This window comes from Pomacea canaliculata, linkage group LG6 (genome assembly GCF_003073045.1).
Source record: "Pomacea canaliculata isolate SZHN2017 linkage group LG6, ASM307304v1, whole genome shotgun sequence".
Taxonomy (NCBI): domain Eukaryota; kingdom Metazoa; phylum Mollusca; class Gastropoda; order Architaenioglossa; family Ampullariidae; genus Pomacea; species Pomacea canaliculata.
The window spans coordinates 5,448,375-5,472,795 of record NC_037595.1 but is presented as its reverse complement, the minus strand read 5'-3'; the positions used below and the strand labels follow the sequence as shown (position 1 = coordinate 5,472,795).

The 24,421-nt window shown below is 42.4% G+C and overlaps 2 protein-coding genes across 2 annotated transcripts in view; both read right to left on the bottom strand.

The window, feature by feature from the left end:
• LOC112566008 (nesprin-1-like) overlaps positions 1–24,421 on the bottom strand; it is a 47,328-nt gene that overhangs the window by 16,256 nt on the left and 6,651 nt on the right. The window contains 20 exon segments of the mRNA XM_025241931.1: positions 616–2,074; positions 2,077–4,529; positions 4,531–7,800; positions 7,803–8,787; positions 8,909–9,384; positions 9,434–10,663; positions 10,758–11,250; positions 11,345–13,823; positions 13,952–14,294; positions 14,548–14,979; positions 15,071–15,595; positions 15,598–18,614; positions 18,617–18,977; positions 19,148–19,255; positions 19,560–19,678; positions 19,947–20,076; positions 20,487–20,632; positions 21,499–21,616; positions 22,329–22,619; positions 23,015–23,236. Of these exon segments, the coding sequence (XP_025097716.1) occupies positions 616–2,074; positions 2,077–4,529; positions 4,531–7,800; positions 7,803–8,787; positions 8,909–9,384; positions 9,434–10,663; positions 10,758–11,250; positions 11,345–13,823; positions 13,952–14,294; positions 14,548–14,979; positions 15,071–15,595; positions 15,598–18,614; positions 18,617–18,977; positions 19,148–19,255; positions 19,560–19,678; positions 19,947–20,076; positions 20,487–20,632; positions 21,499–21,616; positions 22,329–22,619; positions 23,015–23,236 (18,657 nt within the window).
• Positions 14,319–15,092, bottom strand: LOC112565549. The gene has a single exon (XM_025241041.1). The coding sequence runs from the start codon at positions 14,947–14,949 to the stop codon at positions 14,470–14,472; it is 480 nt and encodes a 159-aa protein (XP_025096826.1). The 5' UTR covers positions 14,950–15,092; the 3' UTR covers positions 14,319–14,469.

The window sequence follows — 24,421 nt, the reverse complement described above, 5'->3', positions numbered from 1 at the left end:
GACATAACACAAACAGAGCAGATGTGCACTGAATGGAAGGGTTCTGTGTAAAACCACACAATGCTGCTAACGTATGAAGCCTAGTCTGATGGAAGACAAGGATGGAAGGCACACCTGGTTCTTGCCCAAGACTACTGTATTATACAAAGATTTTGAGTCGTAATTTCAACATTTAATAATACAATTACAACTTCCATCCCACCACAGTTTACACTCCTATTTGAGAGCAGGTTTATGGAAGGTGTAACCTTTTCCACAAGCCCCAGATCTGCCTTTTACATGTCTTCACACCAGATGCAGCCTTTATCACTTCATGCCTCCATTTTGTTTTCCAAAAGCTATATTGCAATGGAAGGAAATGAAAAGAAAAATTCAGCATAACGGCATGATCACGCTGCCAACCAAACATGTACCCAAATAAACGACATTTTCATCCAGAACTCAGGATCCGCAAAGGAAGCAAACTTTGCCCAAGGTTGGTTGGCAGGTGAACATATGAACGATGCATCCAACAGGTTAGTGGGCAGTACAACTTAGCAAGGCAGTTAGCGCATGAGCATAAACTTTACAATACACTTGCTGCTTGGCAGAAAGTCTCAGGACATAATATCTTACATGTACTTCCTTTGCCTGGAGCTGTGACCTGAGCTGTGTTATTAGATCATCAGTCTCTGAATCTGTCGCCTTCAGAGCAGTCATCTTTGGTTCCTCATTGCAAAGCTGGACTTTTTCTTTGGTGGCACAATCTGCTGCAAGTATCTGGTTATGTGCAGCATCGCTGCTTGGAAAGAAACTAGCAAATACATTTTCATCCGGCGCTTGTGTTGCGAAATAGTCTGCAACAGCATGTTTGCTGGTCAAATCTGCGACTGAAGAATGCTCAGATGAATGGGAACACAGATGGGCAATCTCTTCTTTGGCTTGCTCAAGCTCTTTGGACAGGATTTCCATCTTGTCTTGACTTTTGGTTAGCTGTTTGGTGAGCGAAGTAACTTTGGCATCCTTTTTCTTGAGGGATTTCTGCATTTCAGCTATTTTACTATGAAGTTCCTGTGCAGCACTGCTCTCACAAGCTCTGGAGCCTGACTCGCTGGATCTCAGTTTCTCAACAGTCACGTGCAGATTCTGACGAGCTGTATGCAGTTCCTGCTGCAGAAAGGCATTCTGAGCTTGAAGTGCTGTATTCCTTTCAGTCAACTGCTGCAGCTCATCATTCAGTCTCTTAAGCTCATTCTGTGATGACACTAGCAAGTCACTGACACCTTCAAATGCTCTATCCTTCTGAAGAATCTGTGTCTGCAGTTCCTCAGAGTGACTAGCTGTCCGACTAAGTTCACTGTTCAAATCAGAAAGTTTTCTGACCGTTTCCTCTTTGGTTTGACTTACTGCTGAAAGTTCTTCCTCAGTCTCCTTCAGTTTCAACATCAGCTGCAACTTCTCTGCTTCACTAACCTGAACAGCCACTCTTTCTGCCTTCACTTCAGCATCCAGATTAACCACCATCTGCCTCTCCACCTCCACTTGCAAGCGTAGAGATTCTATGTCTTCTGTGAAAGCATGAATTTTACTTTGTAATTCTGACTCCAGCTCCACAACTCTGGCTTCTAGATTTGCCTTCAGTCGATCTTCCTGATCAGCTCTTTTGGTTACAGCCAACAGTTGCTGCTCCAGAATGTTTATTCGCCCCTCAAGCTGCAGTATCAGTTCCTGGTAATGCTGGCTCTGCTCTGTAAACTCCAAACACTGCAGCTGCAGCTGTCTTGCATGCTCCTCCAGCTGCTGCTTCTGTTGGTCCTGATGTGTGCAGTAAGCTTCCCACTCACTGAGCTTCTGCTGCATCTCCCTGAACTGAGACTCTTGGCTCCACAGACCTTCTTGCTGGCCCTGTTCAACTGTCAACAGCTGCTTCTCTAAGTTTGCCGATAACTGTCTACTATCATCCAGCTGTTGCTGCAAATGCTTTATCTGTTGAGTCAGCTCATTCCTGACTAGCTCCTGGCTGGCTAAAGCACTGTCCCTCTCTATTTCAGCCTGCTGCTGAAGTCCTGTCAGCATCTGAATCTGCTGCATCAGCCCTCATGTTTGTTCACAGCTGCTGAAAGCTCCAGCTGCTGCTGCTCTTCAGTGGCAGCTTTTAATTGCAGCTCATGCTTTAAGTCTGACACAATCTTCTCCAGTTCTAGGAAGTCTTCATTTCTGGAGACCATGTCCTGTTTTAAAATGGCTACTTGCTCTTCAAGTGAGGAGATTTTCTCTGCTTTGGTGACGGACTCCAGTGAATTACACAACAACTGACTCTGACACTTCGCAGCCTCTTCTTTAGCCGCTGCTTCTTGCTGCTGGAGGATGGTGAGGATCTGCTGAAGATCATGGACTTCATTCCGAGACAGCTCTACCTGACTTTGCAGATGAGTCACCATTTCAGTTGCTGATGTTTCACTACTTTCTTTTTCACGAAGCAACTTGAGCAGTTTCTCTGCCCTTGTTCTCTGATAGTCCACATCTTTCTCCATGGCAGAAAGCTGCTTTTCGGCCAGATCTCGATCATGCGCAGCCTTGCTGAGGGCTTCGTTAACCCTTCTGTAGTCACTGTCAAGTTTTACAATATCATCTTGTGTTGCAGATCTTTGTGCGACAAGGCTAGCGTTTTCCTGACGAAGCTCCGAAACCTGTGACTCAAGTTGCTGAAGCTGAATGTTGAGGTCCTCATGTATTTGCCTGTAATAACCATCCGCATCAGCCAGATCTCTCTGCACCTGGTCTAGGCTCTCCTGCAAGGCACACCTCTCCCTCTCCAAGTGCTCAATCTTTGTGACTGCATTTTGCAGGCTGTCCAATGCACTCTGCTTCTCTTTCTGTAGCTGATCCATCTCAGCCAAGAAGTCCTTTAATTGTTTCTCTCCACTGACACCAGCAGCATCCTGCACATCAGCAAGCTGCTGCTGCAGCTCTTGAATTTGTTGTATCTGTGCTTGATCTCGTTCAGCAGCTTGTTGCAGCTCTATGCTGGAGGCTTGACACTTTTGTCCCAAAGCATTTTTGTCTTCTTCACATTGCTGGATATACTTCTCTGCCTTGTTCAAGCGCTCCCAGAGGCTGTCTCTTTCCCACTGCAAGTCTACAATTTGCTCTCCAAAATGGCCAGCTGCAGGGACTCGCTCTCCAAGGAGTTGATGTAGTCTAGCCAGTGTGTCTCGCATATTGATAACATAGGTGAAGTCAGACCGTGGCCTCCGGTAAACAATGGCCTGAATGTCCATGAGGTCTGACTCCATGTGACCTCTCTCTAGCTCCACCTTCTGCAACCTGGCCTCCAGGTCTTCTAAGTCCTGCTCCAGAATGTCATTTCTCTCTTCCGCCTGATGCAGAGAGTCCTCTGTATCCCTGAGAAGCATTTCCAGCCGATCCCTCTCCCGAACAACTTCTTGGAAGTCTTGGAAGTCAGCACCTGGTGTGGACTTTGTGCTGGGAGTTAATGGTGGTGTGTCCACTGTTTCTCTTACATCTCCCATTGCTTTGGTCTCTGGTGTAGCTTCTGTATTCTTCAGCTTCTTAGTCAAAGAAAGAAGTTTGGCATCTTTTCTCTTCATTTGTTTCTTGATGGCTTCCAGCTCAGCTTGAGCTGCTAAAAGTTGCTGAGCTTTGTAAGAAAGTGCCTGCCGCAAGCTTTCTGTCTCTGGATTCTGACTTTTGGCACTTGCACTTGCAAAGTCGCTACAAAGTTCATCAGCTTCTGTAACCAGTTCGCTGCTATCTAAAGTCTTGTTAATGCTACTGTCTTCATGTGCACTTGAGGAGAGAGTGTCTACACTACCAAATAGATACTGGGACCCAAACTGGGAGGAGCCCATTTCAGATGAACTTTCACCCAGTTGTGCAGTACCTTCTGAAGTCTTTGCACCTTTCAGCTCCTTGGTCAGCTTGGACAGCCTAGCCTCCCGCTTCTTTAAAGTTTTCTGCAGCTCTGACAGCTCCTTTTTCATGAAAGTGTTTTCTTTCTTGACAGTTTCCAGTTCTGAAGACAACATCAATACTGTTTTCTGGTCAGCATCCTTTTCTCCTAACATACCCTTCATGACATCCTCCGTCACACTCAGCTGCTGTACTTTCTCTGACAGCTTTTGCTTCAGGTCTTGTGCTTCAGCTGCCATCTCCTTTAATGCTTCTTCCAGCTGCTGGCATCTATTCAGATATGTCTTGAGGTGCTCGCTTCGTCCCTGTCTTTCCATCTCCATAATCCCTAGATTCTCTTTCAGTGATGACACCTGCGCCTCTAGGTTTCGGACTTCGTAAGCCAGCCTCTTGTTCTCTCGTTCTAAACTGGAATCTTTGTCTTTCAAAACTGACTGCGAAACCTGCTGGTCACGACTGAAGTCCTGCAGCTGACTTTGCAAGGATGCAATGGATTCTTGCTGCTGTCTGCTGTATTCAACATAGCTGTCTAGTTGCTGGGACAACATGAGTTTCTCATCACGAAGCTGCTGCAGATCTTTTAAAAGTTCTTGCATCTTCTTATTCTCCTCTTCTGACTGTTGTTTCATGGAATCCAGCTTCCTCTGAGATGAGAAGAAGCTTTGTATTTGTATCTGCTGAATCCTGCTCCAAAATCTCCTTCTTTTTCTGTAGATCTTGAGACACGTCTTCTTCTTCCTGAAATTGTTTTAAGAGTCGGACTATTTCCCTCTCTTTTGCTGCTACCATTTCTTTCCAATGATATTCTGCATCAAAAAACCTCGTCTGAAGCTGGATGATCTCTGCATCCTTTTCATCACATATCTCCTTCATTGTATCCCTTTCAATGACGAGGTACTGGTTCTCCTTTAGCAGTTTCTGTAAAGCCTCACCTGTATGCTGACTCCCTACAGTATTCTCAGACAGCAGTGTGGAAGCATGTGACTCTGAGATGAGGTCAGAAGCTGCTGCGGATGACTGAACACCAGCAACGTTAAGGGTTGTTGTGTGATCTACCACTGCTCCTTCCTCTTGCTGGACTTGCTTGACCGACTCTGTAGTCTGCAGTAATGCAAGGTGCTGGTTCTTTGCTGCTGTATGTCTTTTCTTGAGGTGAAGACCTTGAATGATCTTCTCCTTCTTCTGAAGAAGCTCCTGGAGGCGCATGTTCTCTGTTTCTAATGAATGTAGACGATCTGTAAGTAACGAAACTGAAACGTTCAGAGTATCTTTCTGTTGATGGGAGAACTCCTGCTGCTCAGTCAAAATTGCTTCCTGCACAGCTTCTTTTTGGGGTTTACTTGCCAGGCCAACTGCTTCCACCACCACCTCCTGCTGGTCCTTGAGTGGCGATTCATCCTGGGTACCCAGAGAAGGTGTCAACTCCGCACCAATGCCCTCAAGTTTCTTTTCCAAATCATCTATTCTACAATTTCTTGTCTCTATTTCTTTTGTCAATTCAGCTCTTAAAGAATGCATTTGATTTGCTAAATCATCTATTTCAACTCTTTTATCAACAAGAGCTTCATCCCTCATCTCAAGTTCCCCCTTCAAAGCTATGACATTTTCGTTAGCAAACTGTAAGCAAGCTTCAAGGTCTGTCTTTGTCCTACTCAAACTCATGGCTTCTGCAGTCAAACCGTTAATTATATCATCTTTCTCTTCAATACTCTGCTGCAACCTTAACTCCTGTGCCTCTGACTCATTTAGATTTTGTTTTAAATCACTACATTCTGCAACTACCAAGTCCAGGTTCTTCCTGCACTCCTGTAATTCAGTTCTCAGTACCTGAAGATCTTCCTCAAGGCAGTTTTTGTTGGCCAGATTGAATTCCATCCTCTCTAATTGCTCCATCAAGCCAGAAACTTCCTTCTGCTTTTCTTTCAACTCCACTTCAACAGATAGCAACTGTGATGCAAGGTCATTATTTTCTGTCTGGCATGTGTGGAAATGTGACTCAGAGCTGATTAACACATCTCTGGTTTCTTGGAACTTCTTCTTCCATTCATGAACTTCAGCCTCAAGATTCTGCACAAGGCTTTCCAGTTGCTCAAGCCTCAGTTCACTTCGCTGCACATACACCTGAGAATCTAAAAGCCTCTCTTCCATCTCATCCCTCTCACTTTGCAGGTTATGAACTTTGTCCAAAGCCTCATCCATATGAGCCCTCAGGGTCTCCAGCTCGCTCCTCTTCTCCTCATCAGCATAATTCAGTTCAAGGATATTTTCTTTAAACACAAGCATTTTCTGGAACTGTGCTTCTAATTCTTTATCTCTGGATTCTACTTCATCGGTTCTTTCAAGAAGGGACTGTTCTAAATCTAACACTTTTTCTTGTTCTTGCAAAAGGGCTGTCTCTTTATTATAAAGAGCTGAATTTAAACTCTTAATAGTTTGACGTTCTAGAGTCAACTGTTCAGCAAGACCTTGAATTCTCTTCTCGGTGTCATGGGAATATCTTATCAATTTTCTGTGAATAGACTGTAAAGACTCATTCTTATCATTACTTATCACTAACTCATCCTGCATGGCTGCTAACTGAGATGTCAAGTCCTCCAGCTGTTGGTTTACCAGCAAATGGCTAGACACCTTTTCATTGAGTGAAGACTGCAGATCTTTCATCTTTTCATTCTGGGCATCAGTTCTGGCTGCTTGCTCTTGTTTCTCTATTTCTAGACGCCTCTGCAAATCAGACAATTCATTTTCTAATCTGGCTTTCTGTTGCGACATTTCTTCCCTAAAAATTGTATCTTTATGAGCATTGTCTTGCAACACCTTTATCTCTTCCTCCAAATTCTTAATCTGAGTAAGGTGGAAATCTTTCTCAAGATCAAGGATGGCTTGAAAATCCACAAGTTTGGTCATCAGATGTTCATTTTCATTGCAGAGTTGTTGTTTCTCTTCCATAAGAGATGTTAAAGTGCTTCGAAACTGCTGGAAGTCAGATTCAAAGCCCTTTTTCACCTCCTGCACTTTCTCAAGGTGGGATTCTTTGCCAACCACAATCACCTTGACCTCCTCCAGCTCTTGCGTCAGCTGCCCAATCTCCTCCTGAAGGGTCTGGCATACAGTCTGGGTATCCAGCATTTGCTGGTCAGTCAAGTCCTTCTCGTCAATTGTTTCCTCTAGAAGCTTCAGCAGTTTTGCCTGCTCTTTCTCTAGCATCAGCTTCTCCTGCACCACTCTGTGAACGCCATCAGACAAAGCTTTTAGCTTCTGAACTTTTTCTGACTGCAGATAATCAAAAGCTACTTTGAACTCATGAATCTTCACCATACTCGTGTAATCCAAATCTGAACTACATCCATCAAAGACTTCCAGACAGCTTTCCCCTGTTTTGGCCTTTTCATCCATGCTGTACACCACCACACCCAATTCCTTCACTATCTGAAGAACCTCGGCAAGTGCCATCAATGTATTGTTGAGACAAACCTTGCTTTCAGTGGAAATGGTATCCAAAGCTGCGTACTGTTTCTCTAGCCTGAAAAAATGCTTGTGTGCACTGTTTGCTATAGCGTACTGTTCATGAAGCTGTTCAAGTTCGCTCTCTGCCATCTTAAATCTGGCTTCCAGGTCCAGAATCAAGTTGTTTTTCTCAAGAAGAATCGACTTGATGTCCCTACATTCTGCCTCAGTTTCTTGAAGTCTGTCCTGCGAACTCTGAAATCTCTCTACAAGTGTGTTTATTTCTACATTCTTATCATTAATCTGGACAGCCAGCCTGGCATTGTCATCCACAATAACTTTGTGCTGCTCTTCTAAGGAAATTACCTTCTCAACTAACAGCTTCCTTTCTTCTTCCAGCCTATGGAGCTGTTTGCCACTGTCTTCTTGTGTAGTTCTACTATGTTTTGTAGACTATTTTTCAAAGCAGTAAGCTTCTCGATCTGGCAATGATGAATTTCTTCAGCAGCTGCCCTGGCATCTACAGCTTCTTGCAGGTCTTTACAGATGGCTTGCAAAGCAACAAACTGGGAAGTTCTCTCATCCAAGTCACATTTTAAACTTCTATGTTCTTGCATTAAAATTTTATTCGCTTCTTCACACCTCTCAAGCTTTTCCAACAGATCCTGGTGTGCTCTGTTGCTCTCAGCCCCATCCTGCAACAACTTAGCCTTTTGAGAAATTAAGGTATCTTTATCTTCTTGCAAAGTCCCACAAACTTGTTGGAGGCTAGAACACTGGCTGATCAACTGGCCTTTTTCTTCTTGTAAACTACTTACTTTGCTATTCAGCTCAACTATCTCACTGGCAGAAGCTGTCACAACTGCTTGCAAATCAGCCTGATCTTGGTGGGCTTCCCTTATCTCCTTCAGCTCTTCCTGCAGCCTCGTTTTCTCAGCAATGACAGATTCAAAGTCTTCTTTCTTTGTTTTCAGTTCCTCGTGGCTTTTCTTCAGAAGGAGGTCAGCATCAGACATCTTCTGCTCCAGGATGTTCTTCAGCTGACTTGTTTCTGCCTTCTCTTGAAGTAGCTGCACTTCAATTTGTTCCTTTATATTTATGTTTTCCTGCAACTCACTGGCAAGTCCTGCACACCGGGTCTTCAGCCTAGACACTTCATCTGACAGTTTGGTTGCTGCTGAAGAGCTTGAAATGGCCAGAGATTCTTTCTCTGTAATATGTACAACCATCATCTGCAATTGGAGCTGCAGTGTTGCAAGTTCTGAAGCTTGATGCAATCCCCTGTTTGCCATCTCCTCAGCCTGTTTCTTAAGCTCAGTATTTGTTTCAATGAGGTCCTTCTCATGCTCTTGAAGAGTATGGACCTCCGAAAGCAAACTTTCTATCTGCTTGCTTTTTTCTCCTGCCTGGGAGAAAGCTCTCATGTAAGTACTTTTGCAAGGCACATTGTTCTTGAAGACGACTGCTGTCTTCCTTAAGTTGCTGTAGTTCTTCAGCAGTCTGATGTTCTTTTGACACAAGACTATCGTTGTCTAGCTTGAGCTGCTCATACTCAGCATGAGCTTTGTCTAGCTCTTGATGCAAAACAGCATTGGCATCTTTCAGAGATCTGCTCAAAGTAGTGAGTTCATCTTTCTCTTGTTGGATGAGTTTAAGTGCCTCTTGTTCTTCCTGCAGTTCTGCCTCATGGTCCAAGTGGTTCTTTTTAAGCTGCTGCATCTCTGCTTGTAGGACATGGTTCTCTTTCTGGACTGCTTCAAGCCCAGTCCTTGCTTCCTCTAGCAGTGTTGTCAGTGTTTCAGAATGGGTCTTCCAAATGGACAGTTCATCCTCTTTCTTGGCACAGTCCTCTGTAATCTGCTCCCTTATATTGTTCATTTCTTCTCGCAGTTTGGTACACTCAAGGTCCCTCTCTTCCCTGGCTTTCGTTTTATCTTCTATGAAGCCGCAGACCTGCTGTTCTAAGTCCACCATGGCATCAATGTACTTCTGAACCCTTGACTCCACAGCACTGAGCTTCTCTGCCATCTTGCTGAGGTCAGATCCCAAGGACTCATTTTGGTTTTGCAGCTCAGACTGTATTTTCATCAAGGTCATTAACAACACTCTTGCTTTCTGACAAATGGCTTTGCTCTTTACAGATCTGCTCAAGCACCTGTTCCAGGTTAGATTTCAAAGTTGTGAAAGCAGTACTTGCAAGTAAAACTTGCTCACTAAGGGATTCTCTGGAATTTCTTTCTTCTTTAACCTGAAGCAACAGATCTTCAAAGTTTGAAATGCTGGTTCTGGAAGAGCTGTCAATGTTGAGGATGGAATGGCGGAGAAACTCAATTGCCACTCTGGTTTCACTGAGACTTTGGTTGATGGCTGCTTGGTCTTCACCTGTCTTCTTTCTCTTATCCATGTGCTCTTGCAAGTCTGTTTTCACCTGAAACAGCATTTGTTTGGACTCCTCTCTACCTTCTTTGCACACTTCCAAGTCAGCCTTCAGCTGGTCTATGGTAGTTTTGTTCAAAATCATCCCAGCCTGTGTTTCCCCTAAAGTGTTCCTAAGCTTTTCCAAATCAGCCTTGCTGGACTTTACATTAACAAGAAGCTCACCTTCTATGTGATTCTTTTCACCTTTTATTTTCATAAACTTGCTCTTCACTGCCTGTAAGGCACTCTTCAGCTCCCGCATCTCCTTTTGAATCTTGCCTGTTTTGGTTCTCTCTTCAAAGAGGGCAGTGTTGACCTTTTCCAGGTTGGACGTGAGGGTCTGATCATTCAATTGTTTCTCCTCTTTCAGCCTGGCTGCCATATTTTGGAGCTGCTCCACAACATTCTCCAGATCCTCAATGCGCCTAGAGCCATCATTGCTCTCCTTCTGCAAACTATCCCACTGCTCTTTGATGTACTGAAGCTCCGATCCTTTGCGTGTAAGCTCAGCAATGGCTTCACCCAGCTCTGTCTGAACAGTCTCCACATGCTGGTGGCCTGACTTCAACTGCCTCTCCATCTCCTGTATCTTCTCTTCTCTCTCATTTCTTTGATGCTTGAGCTGGGATAACTGTTCCTGTATGTCTTCCTTCTCTTTCACAACGCTCCGCAGGTCCTTGATCAACTGGTCATTCTGTGCAGTTAAAGCACTTTGTTGTTCCATGGACTGCAAAAGTTCAAGCTTCAGGTCACCAAGCTTCATCTCTTGTTCCTTCAAGATCAGGTCCTTTTCTTCCAGCTCTTGTTTAAGCACATCACGTTCAGCTTCCATCTTCTGGACAATGGTGTCCTTTTCCAAAATGGTGTTCTCTAGCTGGGAATTGGGAATTGGTCACAGTATTTTCTCTCTCACACATTTCACTCTTTACAGCTGCTAGGTGCTGTTCCAATGATGTCATCCGTTCCTTTGTCTGTAAGATCACAATTTCTCTGTCTTCCAAGGAATTCAGAAGTTTCTCATTTTCCTTTTTCACTTCATCTTTCTCCATAAAACTTCTTTCTAAGTTCTGATTGGCTGAAGCAAGTAGCTTCTCAGTCGCAGACAAATTAGCCTGCAAGTCCTGCTGTAGGCTAAGAAGTTCAGAAGAACTTGCCTCCAAGTCAGCAATTTTTTCTCTCTCATTTTGTAACACTGCCTTTATTTCCACAACACTCTTATCAGATGCACAACATTTTTTCTCCAAATCTTCCAAACTTGCTTCAAGTTCCGCTGTCTTACGAGTCATGGCACTCAAGGCCACCTCAAGGTCATTTTTATCAGTCTGCAAACGGGTCAGGCTGGTAAGATCCATCTGGTTCTTCTCTTCTTGTCCTTGAGCAGAGTCTTGAAATTGGTAAGATCCTCCTCCATCTGCTGACTGTGCTCTTCCAAAGCATGCAGCTTCTGCTCCACAGCCTGTAACTGTTCTGTACGTTCTGCCAAGGCTTGAGCCGTTTGATCTCTGGAGGAAGCTGTTTCTTCTAACAAACCACGGGTATTATCAATCTGTGATGACGTCTCATCACAAACAATCCTGAGGTGGTTGATTTCTCTTTCTTGTTCTGCAACAGTGAATTGGCTATCTTTATACTGGCTGGACAGCATTTCCAGTTCTTGCTCCCTGCTCTTATGGCTGTAGTAGCCTTTTCCAGGTCATCACAAAGGTGCTGAATGTTTTCCTCCTTCGCAACTAGCTCTGCTTTGCACTGACTTACACTTTCTGACAGTTTGTTTTCTGCTGCCGCTAATTGTAATAGTCTGTCTTTTTGTTTCTCAACATCCTGTGTCAGACTTTGTATGATCAGCTCCTTGGCTTCAAGCAGATGATCTTGGTACTCAAGTGTTTCTTTAAGTCGTTTTTCCTTATGTAGTGCAGATGCAAGTTGACTACGGTTAGAGTCTAAAGCATCCTGAAGCAGTATGTCACTGTCAGTAAATATAGAGATCTGTAGGTTTCTCTCCTGAAGAGTTTTCCTCAGGTGACTGATTTCTTCAGACTGATGACTGGCTTCTGCCCTAAGTTTTTCCACCTCCAGCCTGACTTTCTCTAGTTCTGATGCCATGGTCTGAATTTGCTGCTGCAATGATGGGACAAGAATAGCACGCTCTTCCTGAAGCTCAGACAGCTGTTTTCCAAGAGAAATCTCAATCTCATTTTTGGACTCGACTTCAACTTCCAGTGACACGTTCACTTCCTTTAGTCCTGCAATTTCTTCCTTCAGCAGTCTATTACTCTCCTGCAGCTCAAAAAGTCTCGAGGTTTTATCAGCTACTTCTTCTTGAATAACAGCAAGAGACTCTTGGGAAGTCTGCACCTGTTCTTGTAATACATCAATTTCTTTCAGCTTTCCTCGGAGATTCTCATTCATGCTGTTGAGCTCTGCCCTTGAGTCTTCTGCCTCTCTGTTGCTTTCAAAGGATAACTGCAGCTCTTGTTGAGTGTCCTTGAGTTCTGTTGAAGTGCTCTGCAGGTCTGCCTGAAGCCTCTTCACCAAGATGTCTCTTTCTTCAAGCTGCAATGTAAGATGATGAACATCCTCCAAAGATGCATCAACCTTTTGTTGAAGCTGTGAAAGAGATTGGTTCCTTTCAGTAATAACGGACTCTAAGTCTTTCAATTTCATGGTCTGAGACTGCAAATCCTGTTCTACCACACAGCATGTTTCACTTTTCAATGCAAGTTCCCTGCGAAGGTAGTCGTTTTTCTGATGCTCACAGGAAAGATTTTCCTGAAGCTGAATGTTCTGAGCTGTGAAAACAGCTAGCTCAGCTTTATCGTCTTCAAGAAGCTTCATCACGTAATCTTTTGCTCTGAGATTTTCTTCTATGAGTAAAGACTTTTCCTCCAGCTTCGCCTTGCAGACTCCCAACTCATGTACCATGTCTGCTAGCTGTTGCTCCTTTTCATCAATTTCATCTTTCAGCCTCTCTGCTGTGCCTGCCATATCTTTTAGTTGCTTTGAAATTGTCTTGACATACACATCTTTCTCTTCTGCTGTCTTCTGCAAAGTAGCTTCTGCATTTTTCAAATTCTTCTGGACCGACAACAACTCTGTCTTCACAATCAGAGATTCCTTTAGTTGATGGCATAATTTTGATGACAGGGACTCCTTTTCAGAAACTGCTTCCTCAAGTCTCTCTTTCATCAATTCATATGTGTCAAAGAAAGATTTCTGCTGAATGTCTTTCTCTTCGGTGACATGACATAGCTGTGCTTTAAGTCTATTTCTTTCTTCTAACAGAAGAACATTTCTTTCTTTTTCAGCATCCAAACTTCTCTCTATTTCTAGCAGCTTTGCAGATTGAATGTCACTACCTGCTCTTAATCTACTGATAGTTTCTTCAGCACTCTGTAGGTGTTCATCACTTTCTCTTAACTGAGTCTTAAGATCGCTTGTTGTGGTGTTAAGTGTCTTTTTGAGTTGCTCCCTTTCATCATTGAATTCTAACACTTTTTTCTGTAATATTGTCAGTTCGGCTTCCAGACACTGCATCTGCCCCAGACTGTTTTGGTTTTCATCAGTCACACATCGAAGCTGCCCCTTCACTTCCTCTAGCTCCTTCTCAAGGCAATGGATCCGTTGCAAATGGGCCTCATTTTCACCATTAACTTTCCCAAGATGATCAACTGTCTTCTCCAAGTGAGCCTCACACTCCTGCAGTCTGCCCAGGTTTAAGCTACTCGCTTGTGCTGATTCTCCAAGTTCATTTAAAGCTTTTTCAAGTTCTGCTGTGAGTTTCTGCACTTCTTCTGTTCTTGCCTGATTCTCAGTTCTTGTAAGATCCAGCATTTCAGACAGATGCTGTATTTCTGCCTGAAGCCTCTCTATGTTGTCAACATTTTCATAGTTTACTCTCATGGCAGTTTCCAGTTCAGTCTGCAAGGACTCTATCTGCTGAAGTCTGCTCTGGCTCTCTTCACAGACTGACTGCAGCTGGTCTTGAACTGCTTTCAGCTCTGCCTCTAAGTGCAGAACTACCTCCTGACCAACTTCATTCTTCCTTGTTACTTCAAAACTACACCACGCTCTTCTTTCAGGCAGTGTTCAAGTTGCTGCATTTTTACTTCTCTTTCCTGTAATTTTTGAAGCAGGGCTTCGATTTCCAATTTCTTTTCCTGCAGATCAGCTTGTTTACTTGACACCACTTCTGACAAGACATCTTTTTCTTCTAAAGTGGCAGCAACCATGTCCATCAGGGTTTTGATTTTCTTCAAAGATTTCTGAAAAGAAATCTCAGTCACACAATCTTTATCTGAAAGATTCTGGTACTCTTCTGCCAGAATCTCAAGTACTGTCGCCTTTTCATGTAACTGCTCCTGTAACTCAGCTTCTCTAGTTTGACTTTCCTGTTGATGGGCATGGAGAAAGGCATTCTCTGTCTTTACTTCAGAAAGTTCCGTTTGTAGTGCTGACAGTTCTTGAAAAACAGAACTCTTCTCCTTTTCCAGGACTGCTATTTGATCCCGCCCCTGAACAAGCTGTTGATTTAAAAAAGTCTTTTCTTGAATCAGATAGTTTTTCTCTTCTTCTACTGCCTTTAACTGGCTCAGAATAAGAGATATCTGTTCTATCGAGCGTGCTTTTTCTTCGTCCAAACACTGGACTTGGGACTGGAGATGTGAAGCCTCTTGAGACAGAGTTGACACTTCCACCTCAGAGGTTCCTATCCTCAACAACAAATTCAGAAATTTTACATTTTAATACAGAGTCTTCTGATTGCAATGACTCTACTTGAGACAGAGCACTGGTCAGCTTCTCTGTGAGAGTGGAATTTTCTGATACCAGTTTTTGTATTGTTTCCTCCAAAGTCTGAACCATCCCTAGGTGACTTTGTTTTTCCTTCTGCAGAATTTCTTCCAGCCTCTTGTTCTCTATAGCTAATGTGTCCAGTTCCATCAGCCTAGCAGTTGTCTTCTGCTCCATGTCTTGAAGCTGCACACTGAGCTCCTCACAGACATTTTGTTGGGCTGCTAACTGTTCCTTCAGCAAAGCTTTCTCTTTCCTTAGGTTCAACATGCTGGACTTCAAATCTTCAACTTGTCTCAGAAGGTCACCTATTGCTGAGTCCTTTTCTTCCAGAGCTTTTGTTGTGTCGGCCACTTGTCCAACAAGTTCATACATTTCTTTTTGCATTCTCACAACTTCATCACTTGCACTCACTCTCTGGTTCACAACTTCTTCTAGAGTAGATTTCAACTTGCTTACTTGGTCCTCTGTATCAGTAACTTTAACCTTTCTACATTTAATGAATTTTCAACACATTTATACAAAAGTTCAGACTTCTGTACTTTTTGTAAAAAGAATGTTGTTCACACTGCAAAGCATTTTTCTCTGTTTCTGCTTCTTGGAGTGCTGACTCAATTACACCAAGCTGCATCTGCAGACTACTAATAGTTTCAACATAAAGACTGCACTGTTCATTCAAACTTCCTATTTCTTTCTTCTCAGAGGAAAGCTTGGCTTCTAGATTTTGGCACAAAAGAGTTCTGGCTTGCAGATCAGCTTCTACACTCTTCAACTGTTGCCCCAGGTCTTCAGCAGTGGAAATCCTTTCTGTCAATTCTTCTCGCAGGTCTGTCAAAGTGTTTTGAACAGATGCGAAGGTCTGTGTGGCTTCATCTTTGGACTTGGCTAAGACAGCATTTAGCTCAGCCAAGCTCATTTCTCTTTCCTGGCACTTCTCCTTCCATGTGCACACTTCCAACAGGAGCTCATCTTTTTCAACAGCTAGCTTATTTTGGGCATCTTCAGTCTTTAACAACCCCTCCCTCAGGGAGCTGATGATGGCTTCAAGTCCTTCTTCTCATTCTCAAGTGAATCTTTCACACCTATGATTTTAGCCAACGTCTCATTCTTTTCACTGATAACAGCATGCTGCTGCGAAACGACACATTCAAGGTCATCAGTCTTAGACCTGCATTCGCCCATCTCTTTTTCTAACAGCATTATTTTGCTGCTTGACTCTCTCAGCTGCTGCTCAAGCATCTCTTGATCCTTTTCCTTGATTTCCAATAACTCTGTCTGTGCTTTCAGATTTTCTTGCAGAGAGGCCACAAGGCTCTCATACTTTGTGGCAGCTGTCCTCTGTTCTTCAACCATGGTGCTGTTCAGACTATTTACTATTTGCTGCAAAGACTCAACATTTGCCTGCAGACCACAGCAAGAGGCCTTCTCATCAGACAGTTTCCCAGTAAGGTCCTGGTTGTCATCTTCCAAAGTTCTAATTCTGCCTTGCAAGGTCTTAACTGTCTCCTGCAAAATTCTGTTCTGAGTAAGTTCATTGGCCAAAGTTTCTCTAACATTACTGATTTCATCTTCTACCATGCTAATTGTGGACTGTAATGATAAGCATTTCTCTGACCCAGCATCTTTCTCTTGGGCAATGTCATTCATCAGCTGTTTGTTTTTTGCCTCTTGTTCAGCTAAAGTAATCTCCAGGGACTCAATGGCTTTCTTAAACGATAAGCATTCCTCCCAGCACTTGGTTTTTTCATCTGCAAGTTCCTGCACCAGATTGTTTACTTTTTCTTCACTCTCTTTCAACTGCAGACCTAAAGACTGTATCTGGGCCTGCAAAGCTGAACTTTCTTCGAATGCTAAGACCTTTTGGTTACTAAGTTCTTGCAAAAGACTAGAAACCTTTTCCTGTTGTTCAGCACACACCCGAGAAAATCTGCTCCTTTCCTCCTGAATGGTTTTCTCGTCATCAGCTGACTTTGACTTCACACTTGCAACCACATTGTGCACAATGCAAGAAATATCTGTTAATGATACATTCTCCATGTTGATCTCACCAGTAGGTTTGAAGTCAGGAAGAGAAGATAAGCACTGAACAATTTCTGAACAATGCACAGACACAAAAGACAGGTCCTGCTGCCTTTGTTGCTGCAGACTGGCCAGGGAGGCTAAGGCATCATGCAGTTCATGCTCACTAGACTGTAGCTTCTGCTGGAGGGACTCTAACTGACTGACAAGGCACTGGTGAGCAGTTTGAAGATCAATGTGTACACCATGCAAGGTCTCTTTTTCCTGAGAGATGTCGTGCAGCTTGGACATCAGCGAACCGATTTTGACCTCCTCCTGCTGCTCACAGATAACAAGCTTCTCTTGCAGGCTAGTCACATCATGCAAGGCACTTTCCAGTTGCTTCTGCAAAGAGGAAATTTCCACCAGCTGCTCAGCTTCTGAGATGCTATTCTTATCTAAGGCACTCTGCAATGTCAGCTTTAGATTAGAGATCTCCTCTGCATGCTGTGAACACACAGCAACATGTTTTTCATGCAACACGTCTTTCTCCTGCTTAATGTCCACTAGCTGTAACTTCAAAGAGGCTATTTCAGAGGTATAAGTGTTCATGCAAGAATTCAGATCATGCACCTGACCAGCATGCTCATGAAGTTTGAAATTTAAATTTTCTACATCTTTTTCATGCAGATCCTTGGATGATTTGAGGGACTCCTTAAGGGAAGACACCTCAATGTGCTTTTCTTCCAAACTTACATGCAGGCTAGTTAGCAGTTCTTTTACTTTAGATAATTCTTCTACCTTCTCTTCGTGCAAAGACTGCAAGCCATTGAGTTTTTCGGACAAAGAGAGACACTCAGCACATTTAGACTCGAACAAGGTTTGCAAAGAGTCCATGGACTCTTTCAGAGAAAGTGCCTGAGATTCAAGCGAAAACAGAGCTTGTTTGGTGCCATCAAGAGAAAGAGAAAGTTGGTTTTTTTCCTGTAACAGAAGTTGATTAGTTTCAGACAAGCTCCTCACCTTTGCTGCCATCCTGTCTTCTGTATGTCTCAAGCAGCTCTCCAAACCACAGCGACTTTCTTGTTGGTTATTCACCTCTGCCGAAAGCAGCTCCACTTGCCCCTTCTTCTCCAGCAGCAACTGCTCCTTTTCTTGTAAAGAGGTTTCCAGTAAGACAATTGACTCTTGATGCTTCTCTAGGATTGACTTCAACTCCTCCACTTCAGTCTTTAAACTCTGAATTACCAGATCCTTTGCTTGCAGCACTTCCAGGTTGCTGGATGAGGTGTCATCCATAGACTGCATAAGAGCATTCAGCTTTCCAGCCTTCTCTTCCAAATCTCCCTTTAGGAGTTCCGCTTCCTGCTCCATCTGCTTCTGAGTCTGCAGCAGCTCTGAACACTGAGCCTGACTGCTCTGATGGTCACCTTCCAAAGACTCTTTCTCCTGCTTTAACCTTTCAAAGTCTTTCTGTAAAGCAGTGTACATGGCAGTCTTCTCCATCAATACTGACTGGACTTGTTCCAAGGAATTTTGCATCTCTTCAACTTCTGAGTCTTTGCTTTGAAGCTGTGTCTGCAGTTCAACTATGGTCTCTTCTGACTTTCTTAATTTGGCCTTTTCTTCTTCCAAAACTGAAAAAATGCTATTCAACTTTTCAGACAGACTGGACAATTCCTTTTCCTTATCTGTAAGTTCACTCTTTGTCTGTGATTCATGTGAAGCAATAGTCTTTTTGAGTTCTGCACACTCTTCCTGCTGCAGCCTTAATTCCTCCCTGAGGGATGCAAGTTCACTGGCCTGTTGAATCAGATTGGTTTGCTGCTGCTCCATTTTCAAAGACATGTCTGTGGATTTGAGAGTTAGGGAGTCTATCGTTTGCTGCTTGTCCTGTAGTTCATAGTTTAGCCGTGCAACTTCTTCCTCAAACTTTCCAGACAGCTCCTGCTGATGCATCAGCTCTGATTCCAACTCTGACAATAGCTGAGTCAGCAAGGAGCGGGTCTTGGACTCGAACTCTTTTCCTCTCTCACTCTGTCCCTCCCGCAGACCTCTGCCTCCCTGGCCATCTGCGTCACCTGCAGTTCCAGCTTGCTGACCAGGGAAGCTCTTTCAGCAAGCTCGCCCTGAAGTCTTTGTGCCTGCTCCTGATACATGGTGAGCTTCTTCTGAAGATCTGTGGTCACCTCCTCCTGCTGTTCACGGGTCTCCGTCAACATTATTTGAAGGTCTTCCATCTCAGTCTGATGTTTTTTGTGAGTTTGTTCCAGCTGTATCTCTGCATTAGTCACCTTGGTCAGCAGCTCTTGCACTTCTCCCTGCAGCTTCTGGGCCTCAACATTTGCATCTTCAAGTGACCCTTTGGTAACTTCTAACTCTGATTTCAGTTTGTCATGTTCCAACTTCAGTTCAGACTGAAACACAAAATTTAAAAAAACAGTGTCAGGAAAACAGTCTAAGCTTTTATCAAAATCATTACCTCAATAAAAGGGTTTTTTGGGGGGGGGGGGATTGAGTGCATTTTAAACTCTTCTTAAGACAAAACATGGACATCTGACATGCTCAACAGACCACCAAGTCCCACCTGTTCATTTTTCAAAGCAAGGAGTTCAGCAGTTAGGTAGTTTATCTCTTCCTTCTGTTGCTTGTTTAAAACCTCCTCTTCTTGCAACTTTTTATCAAGTATTTCCACCTGAATCAAAAATAATGGTTTCAAAATGCATGTGTAAGTTTTTTGTTTTTTTCTACAGTTGTTTCTAACTCATAGACAAATACTTTCATAATGATTATTGTCTTTCTAGTGCTATTATTTTATTTTTAGTTTGTCTTCCCTTTATGCCAAAATACAATTTATCACTCACTTATATAAAGCTAATGAGCTTAAAACCAACAGTCACAATGTTGAAACAGCCATTATCTTATTACAGATACTGACAAATTACTCCATGAGTATTCAAGACTGCCTCCAAGAAAAAACTACAATGTCTTTAACTTACTTTTGACCGCATTTCTTCATTCTCTTTTTCAAAAGCAATATTTGGCTGCTTCTCATATTCTACTCTTTCTCGCCATTTTTCAATCTCTTTGTACAGTTCTGCCTTCTCCTTTTCCAGCTCTGAAAAATTGTAACAAAGGATAATTCAAAAGTTCAATGCTACCATAAACAGCCAAATACATAACACTCCATTCATATCCAGAGTACATAGCATGCAGCATTTAAGATAAGTACTCTTTCCTTTTAGTTCCATACTAGCTCATTTTCACTCTCTCACATTTCATTTCAGTAAATTTAAACAATCTTGATTTTTTTTTTAACCATTTCTGACTCATGGTGACATTCCAATGAGAATCCTATATCTGTTGGTGCTTGTTGATGAACTCACCTTCTCTCTGTTCCTCCAGCTCTGCCATTCGGACTTCTAACGAAACTTTTTCTCCCTGCAACTCTTGCTTCGATGCCTCTAGGGACTGGACTTCCTTCTTGAGAGCACTCACCTGTTCCATCAGGCTTTCCTGCAAAAACACACAAAAGGCTGTTTCAGAATATCAACTACAACTATGCTGACTAAACTTTATTTACTTACACTTTTGATACATTAATATAATTATCAAAAGACTGCAATAAATCAAGTTTTACTATGTTCTTAGATCATGAAATCTTTACTAGAAATTCTTTTCTCAATGGGTACTGACAAAGTCAGCGGTGTTACAGGTGTCCTTAAGGAATCAACCAGATACAATCAATTAAAAATGCCTTAGATGTCCAATCTGAGAGCTCCACTGAGCTGAAGGCTTAAATATATCTCTTCTCTAAATATAGAAGCGGGTAACAATCTGTCTGCCTTCATCTACATTACTTTGAGGTAAATACTTAAAAGGCCAAGCCTTCCACAGCCTCCAATTACTTTATAATCCTTACTTACTGTTTGTATTTGAAGGTCCGCCACAATCTGGCTGTACTTGTTGCGCTCATCTATGACAACATCCATGTCTGCAGCAAGTTTAGCTTGTTCTTGCTGTGCCTGTGTTTGGCTGCCTTCCAAATCTTTAATCTGGTTTTCCATTGAAGCTTTAAAAAAAAAAAATGTCACAGTTTTATGTTGGCAAATCTTGAACACGATGATTACATGTGCACATACATTCACATTCACAAGCTAAGTCAGTGAATAAATATCCAGACAAACAATTAAAAACAATCTGCAGCTGAGGGAGAAAAGATGCAGAATAAAATTGCCTACTGTGTAAAGTATTTGTGGAAGACAAACTACAACACTAACATTTTATGTAAGGAGAGAGTTAAGAACTCCAAATCATGAAACCCAAATAGGAACATGTGAAACAATGCATATCTACTCATCTGAAATTTAAAAAATAACCTACCAACTCTAAAAAATTTTCAAAATGTTTTTAAATAACACCCAGGAAAACTCATTCCACTGAAAGGTGCAGCTCAAATGAACTGATCCACTTATATACATGCCACAAATCTAGTCTGAGCTCCACAAAATCATTTTTGCTCTAGAAGGAGCACTAGTAAGGGGCATACATATCTACCAACACTGCTAACTATCTACAACTAGCTAAATAAAGTATCAAACAATCCAATATCATGCACTGCCAAATGTCAAACATATGTTCTCAAGATGTATAAGAAATTTGCTTTGAGCCATACAAAGCTTCCTAAAATGTTTATAGCAACAGGAATGCCTATTCCGGACTCTGTTCTAATCAACTAAAGGGCTACATGACAGTACCAGCAGGAAGTCTGAAGAATTTAGATGAACCATTAATGTGGTTCTCAGTTCAGGGTGCAACTACTGTAATGCAGAATTTGAAGGGCCAGGTCTTAAATTTGTCCACACAACTCACTCAGTGTGAGACTAATGTCTTACAAAACTCTTAGGGGTAGGTCTATAATCTATTCACACAACTTACTCAGAGAAGCTTTAGTTTCTTCAAAATCAACCAGTCTGAGCTGCAGGTTACCCTTTTCATCCTCCAGTTCTGCCATTTTATTTCTCAGCTGCACCACTTCATCAGCAAGGGCACTTCCCTAAGTCATACAACAAAAGAGGGTCACATATATAGCTAGCATCCAAGATCTGTTCTAAAGCTAGAGAGATCGCGGGGAAAATTCTTTCACAGGAAACATGCATATGAAAAGTCATTACAACACAAAGCATGGGGACAGACAACAGCAGAAAAGGCAATAAAAAAATACTATTTTGATAGAAAAATTTCTGTCTTCGATGACAGATAACATGACTGTGGAGTTCAGCCTACTAGCTACCAAACTGTCTGCTCCCTATTGGCCAAAAACTGACAAATAAACAGGGAGCACAGAAACTCAAGCAACTCATCCCCATTCTGCCAGTAAGTTAACCTCTCCGTTTTTTTTGCTGGAACTATGAAGAGACACATCCAAGAAACAATAGGAACTAGTGGTCACATAATCTTTTGCAGACAGTGGAAAACACATTAACGATAACATTTCAATCCAGACACGAAATCTCATATCCTCACAAAATTCTCTTCATTCATAAGTAACAGTTTGTGCTGGGAGACCTGATGACAAAGTTCTGACAAACCTCAGAAGCTGAAGCAGCCAAAAAATCTCTTGTATAAAAGGTCTATTCTCTTTTCAACATGGTTCATTTTAAAAGGAAAAATCAAACTATTCAATAATTCAAAGTTCAAGCCTTCATTTGAGGGGAAAGAGTGGGGATTAAATATTTACAACATAATACTGTAACCTAGGTGTTCACCTGTCGTAATTCCTGCAGTTCTTTCTCCAGAGCTCTGATCTTGGATGTCATCTGTGCCTTCAACTTCAGCATCTTTGTCTCACTCTTACCACCCCCCTCCTCAGCCATTTTTCTGGCTTCCTCTAGCTGCTCAGTCTTCTCCTGGAGCTCCTTCTGCAACCTGTCCAACATCTCCTGGAGATTATCTTTGTCCGAGGTCGCACCAGTAGCATGGGAAGAAGTCAAAAGAGGTGCTGCCAGCTCTTGTGCTGGATGCACTGCTTGAGATTCAAATGCTTGCTGATACCTTTCCTGAAGGGATTCACAACACCAACAAGCTCTTTATAGAAAGGCCTTTCATCAGTTAACATGATAAAACAGGTTACCTGTCTGGATAAGTCACAGATATATTTATTACATCAATTCAGGATAATCAAACCATTTCTGTTTAGTTTTGTTAATTGCAATAAGGAGTTAGGAAACTGTGCTATATAAATGTACCTTTATTATTTAATTACATCAGGCACTGGAAACTTACCAACAATTTTTGTCATGACTGTTAGATGACCTCCAATCCTTATTATTATTTTTTTAATCTAAAAATTCTTTTCAAAATTGTCAGGAGTCTTTTAAATAATTTGTTAGTATGCAATTTCAAGGAAAATAATAAACATAAAGCATGTTCCTGCATGATCTATTTACAATACCTGCAAAGCACTGTACTGCATGGCTGCTTGACTGTACGCATACTCATACTGCTGAAGTGATGACCTCAATGTCTGAATCTGCAGTTCCTTCTCAGACAACTCAAGTTCATGTTTCTCAGCAGCATCATGCATTTTAACATCTAGTCGATGCTTCTCTTCCCTCCATTCATTCTCCTTGTCTACAAAGTTAGCCTGAAGAAGCATCAGCTGCTCTGATGTCACCTATGAGAGCAAAAAAATTTTAATCTGCAGCAAAAATGTCGTATCTTCTGTTGCTTGAGATTTTAACACACTGACAATGTTGTTAACACACCCTTCAAAGTACTAATGCATTTATATAGGAGAAATCAATTTCAATATATATTTAAAAGAATCTAACTTTGTCACTTACTGTTGACAGTTCATTTTCTGGAAAATATGTCCACGAACAATGTATATTGATGGCTAACATATGTTTACTGAGTTAATGCAAAATCATGGGTACTCTTTTGATTCAAAGATGAAAAAAAAAAAAAAGAGAAAATGTTATTATGAATTCTCTTTGAGACCTGCCAGATGATACGATCATACACAAAAATAGATATCATCTGCTTTTTAACCATCGAAAGTTGACTCTATGACAGTAACTCAGCACAAGCCTGGTATATGGAGCACTTCACTGGTCAGGTGAACACTCTGTGTTCCTGCTGAGGGCATTGGCAAGGATGTTCAAGTATCCAGGAATGTGAAGGACTTGGAGCCGAATCACATGATCCCAGCAGCAAAACAGAATCTTCCAGGCCTAAAGACTGAGAGAGAGGGGGATAAAGTGTCCCCCTTTCTGTGCAAATATCACACTACCATGGGCGGAGTTGTCCAACAGATGCAATACTCCTTGGTGGGTCAGCAGCACAGTCTACTGCTGAAGCACTTTCAGAAGATTGATGTCTCCTGTGGAGACCAAGAAGCCTGGGGCTGAAGAAAAGGAGGGGAAAGATGAGCTTCCCTGTCTTGCTGGCATTGAGTCAGAGGGTAAACTTTGCAGTTTCTTGTTGCAGTAGCATTCCCACCCGTAGCCAGTCATTCCAGCAGTGAAAGCTGCACATGGCAAGCTGCAAGACAAGAACTCAGTCCTCAAAATGACTTATCAGCCACTTCCAGAACTGCAGCAGGCACATTTGGAGACAATGCATCCAAAGCTGGCTTAGGGAAAAAGGGTCAGATGCAGCATTCTGAAGTCCCAGAAGGCGCAGCCCCAACCAAGCCAACTTGGAAGGGCTGTGGACAAAAGAGGAGGCTTCATTCTGAATCATCTATGCCTGGGTCAGGACCAGACAGACCTACCTGCTGTAAGGAAACCCATTCCCCAGATAAATAAAATCCTGATAGGGCTGGAGATCTGACTTTCATACAAGTGAAAGTCAACAA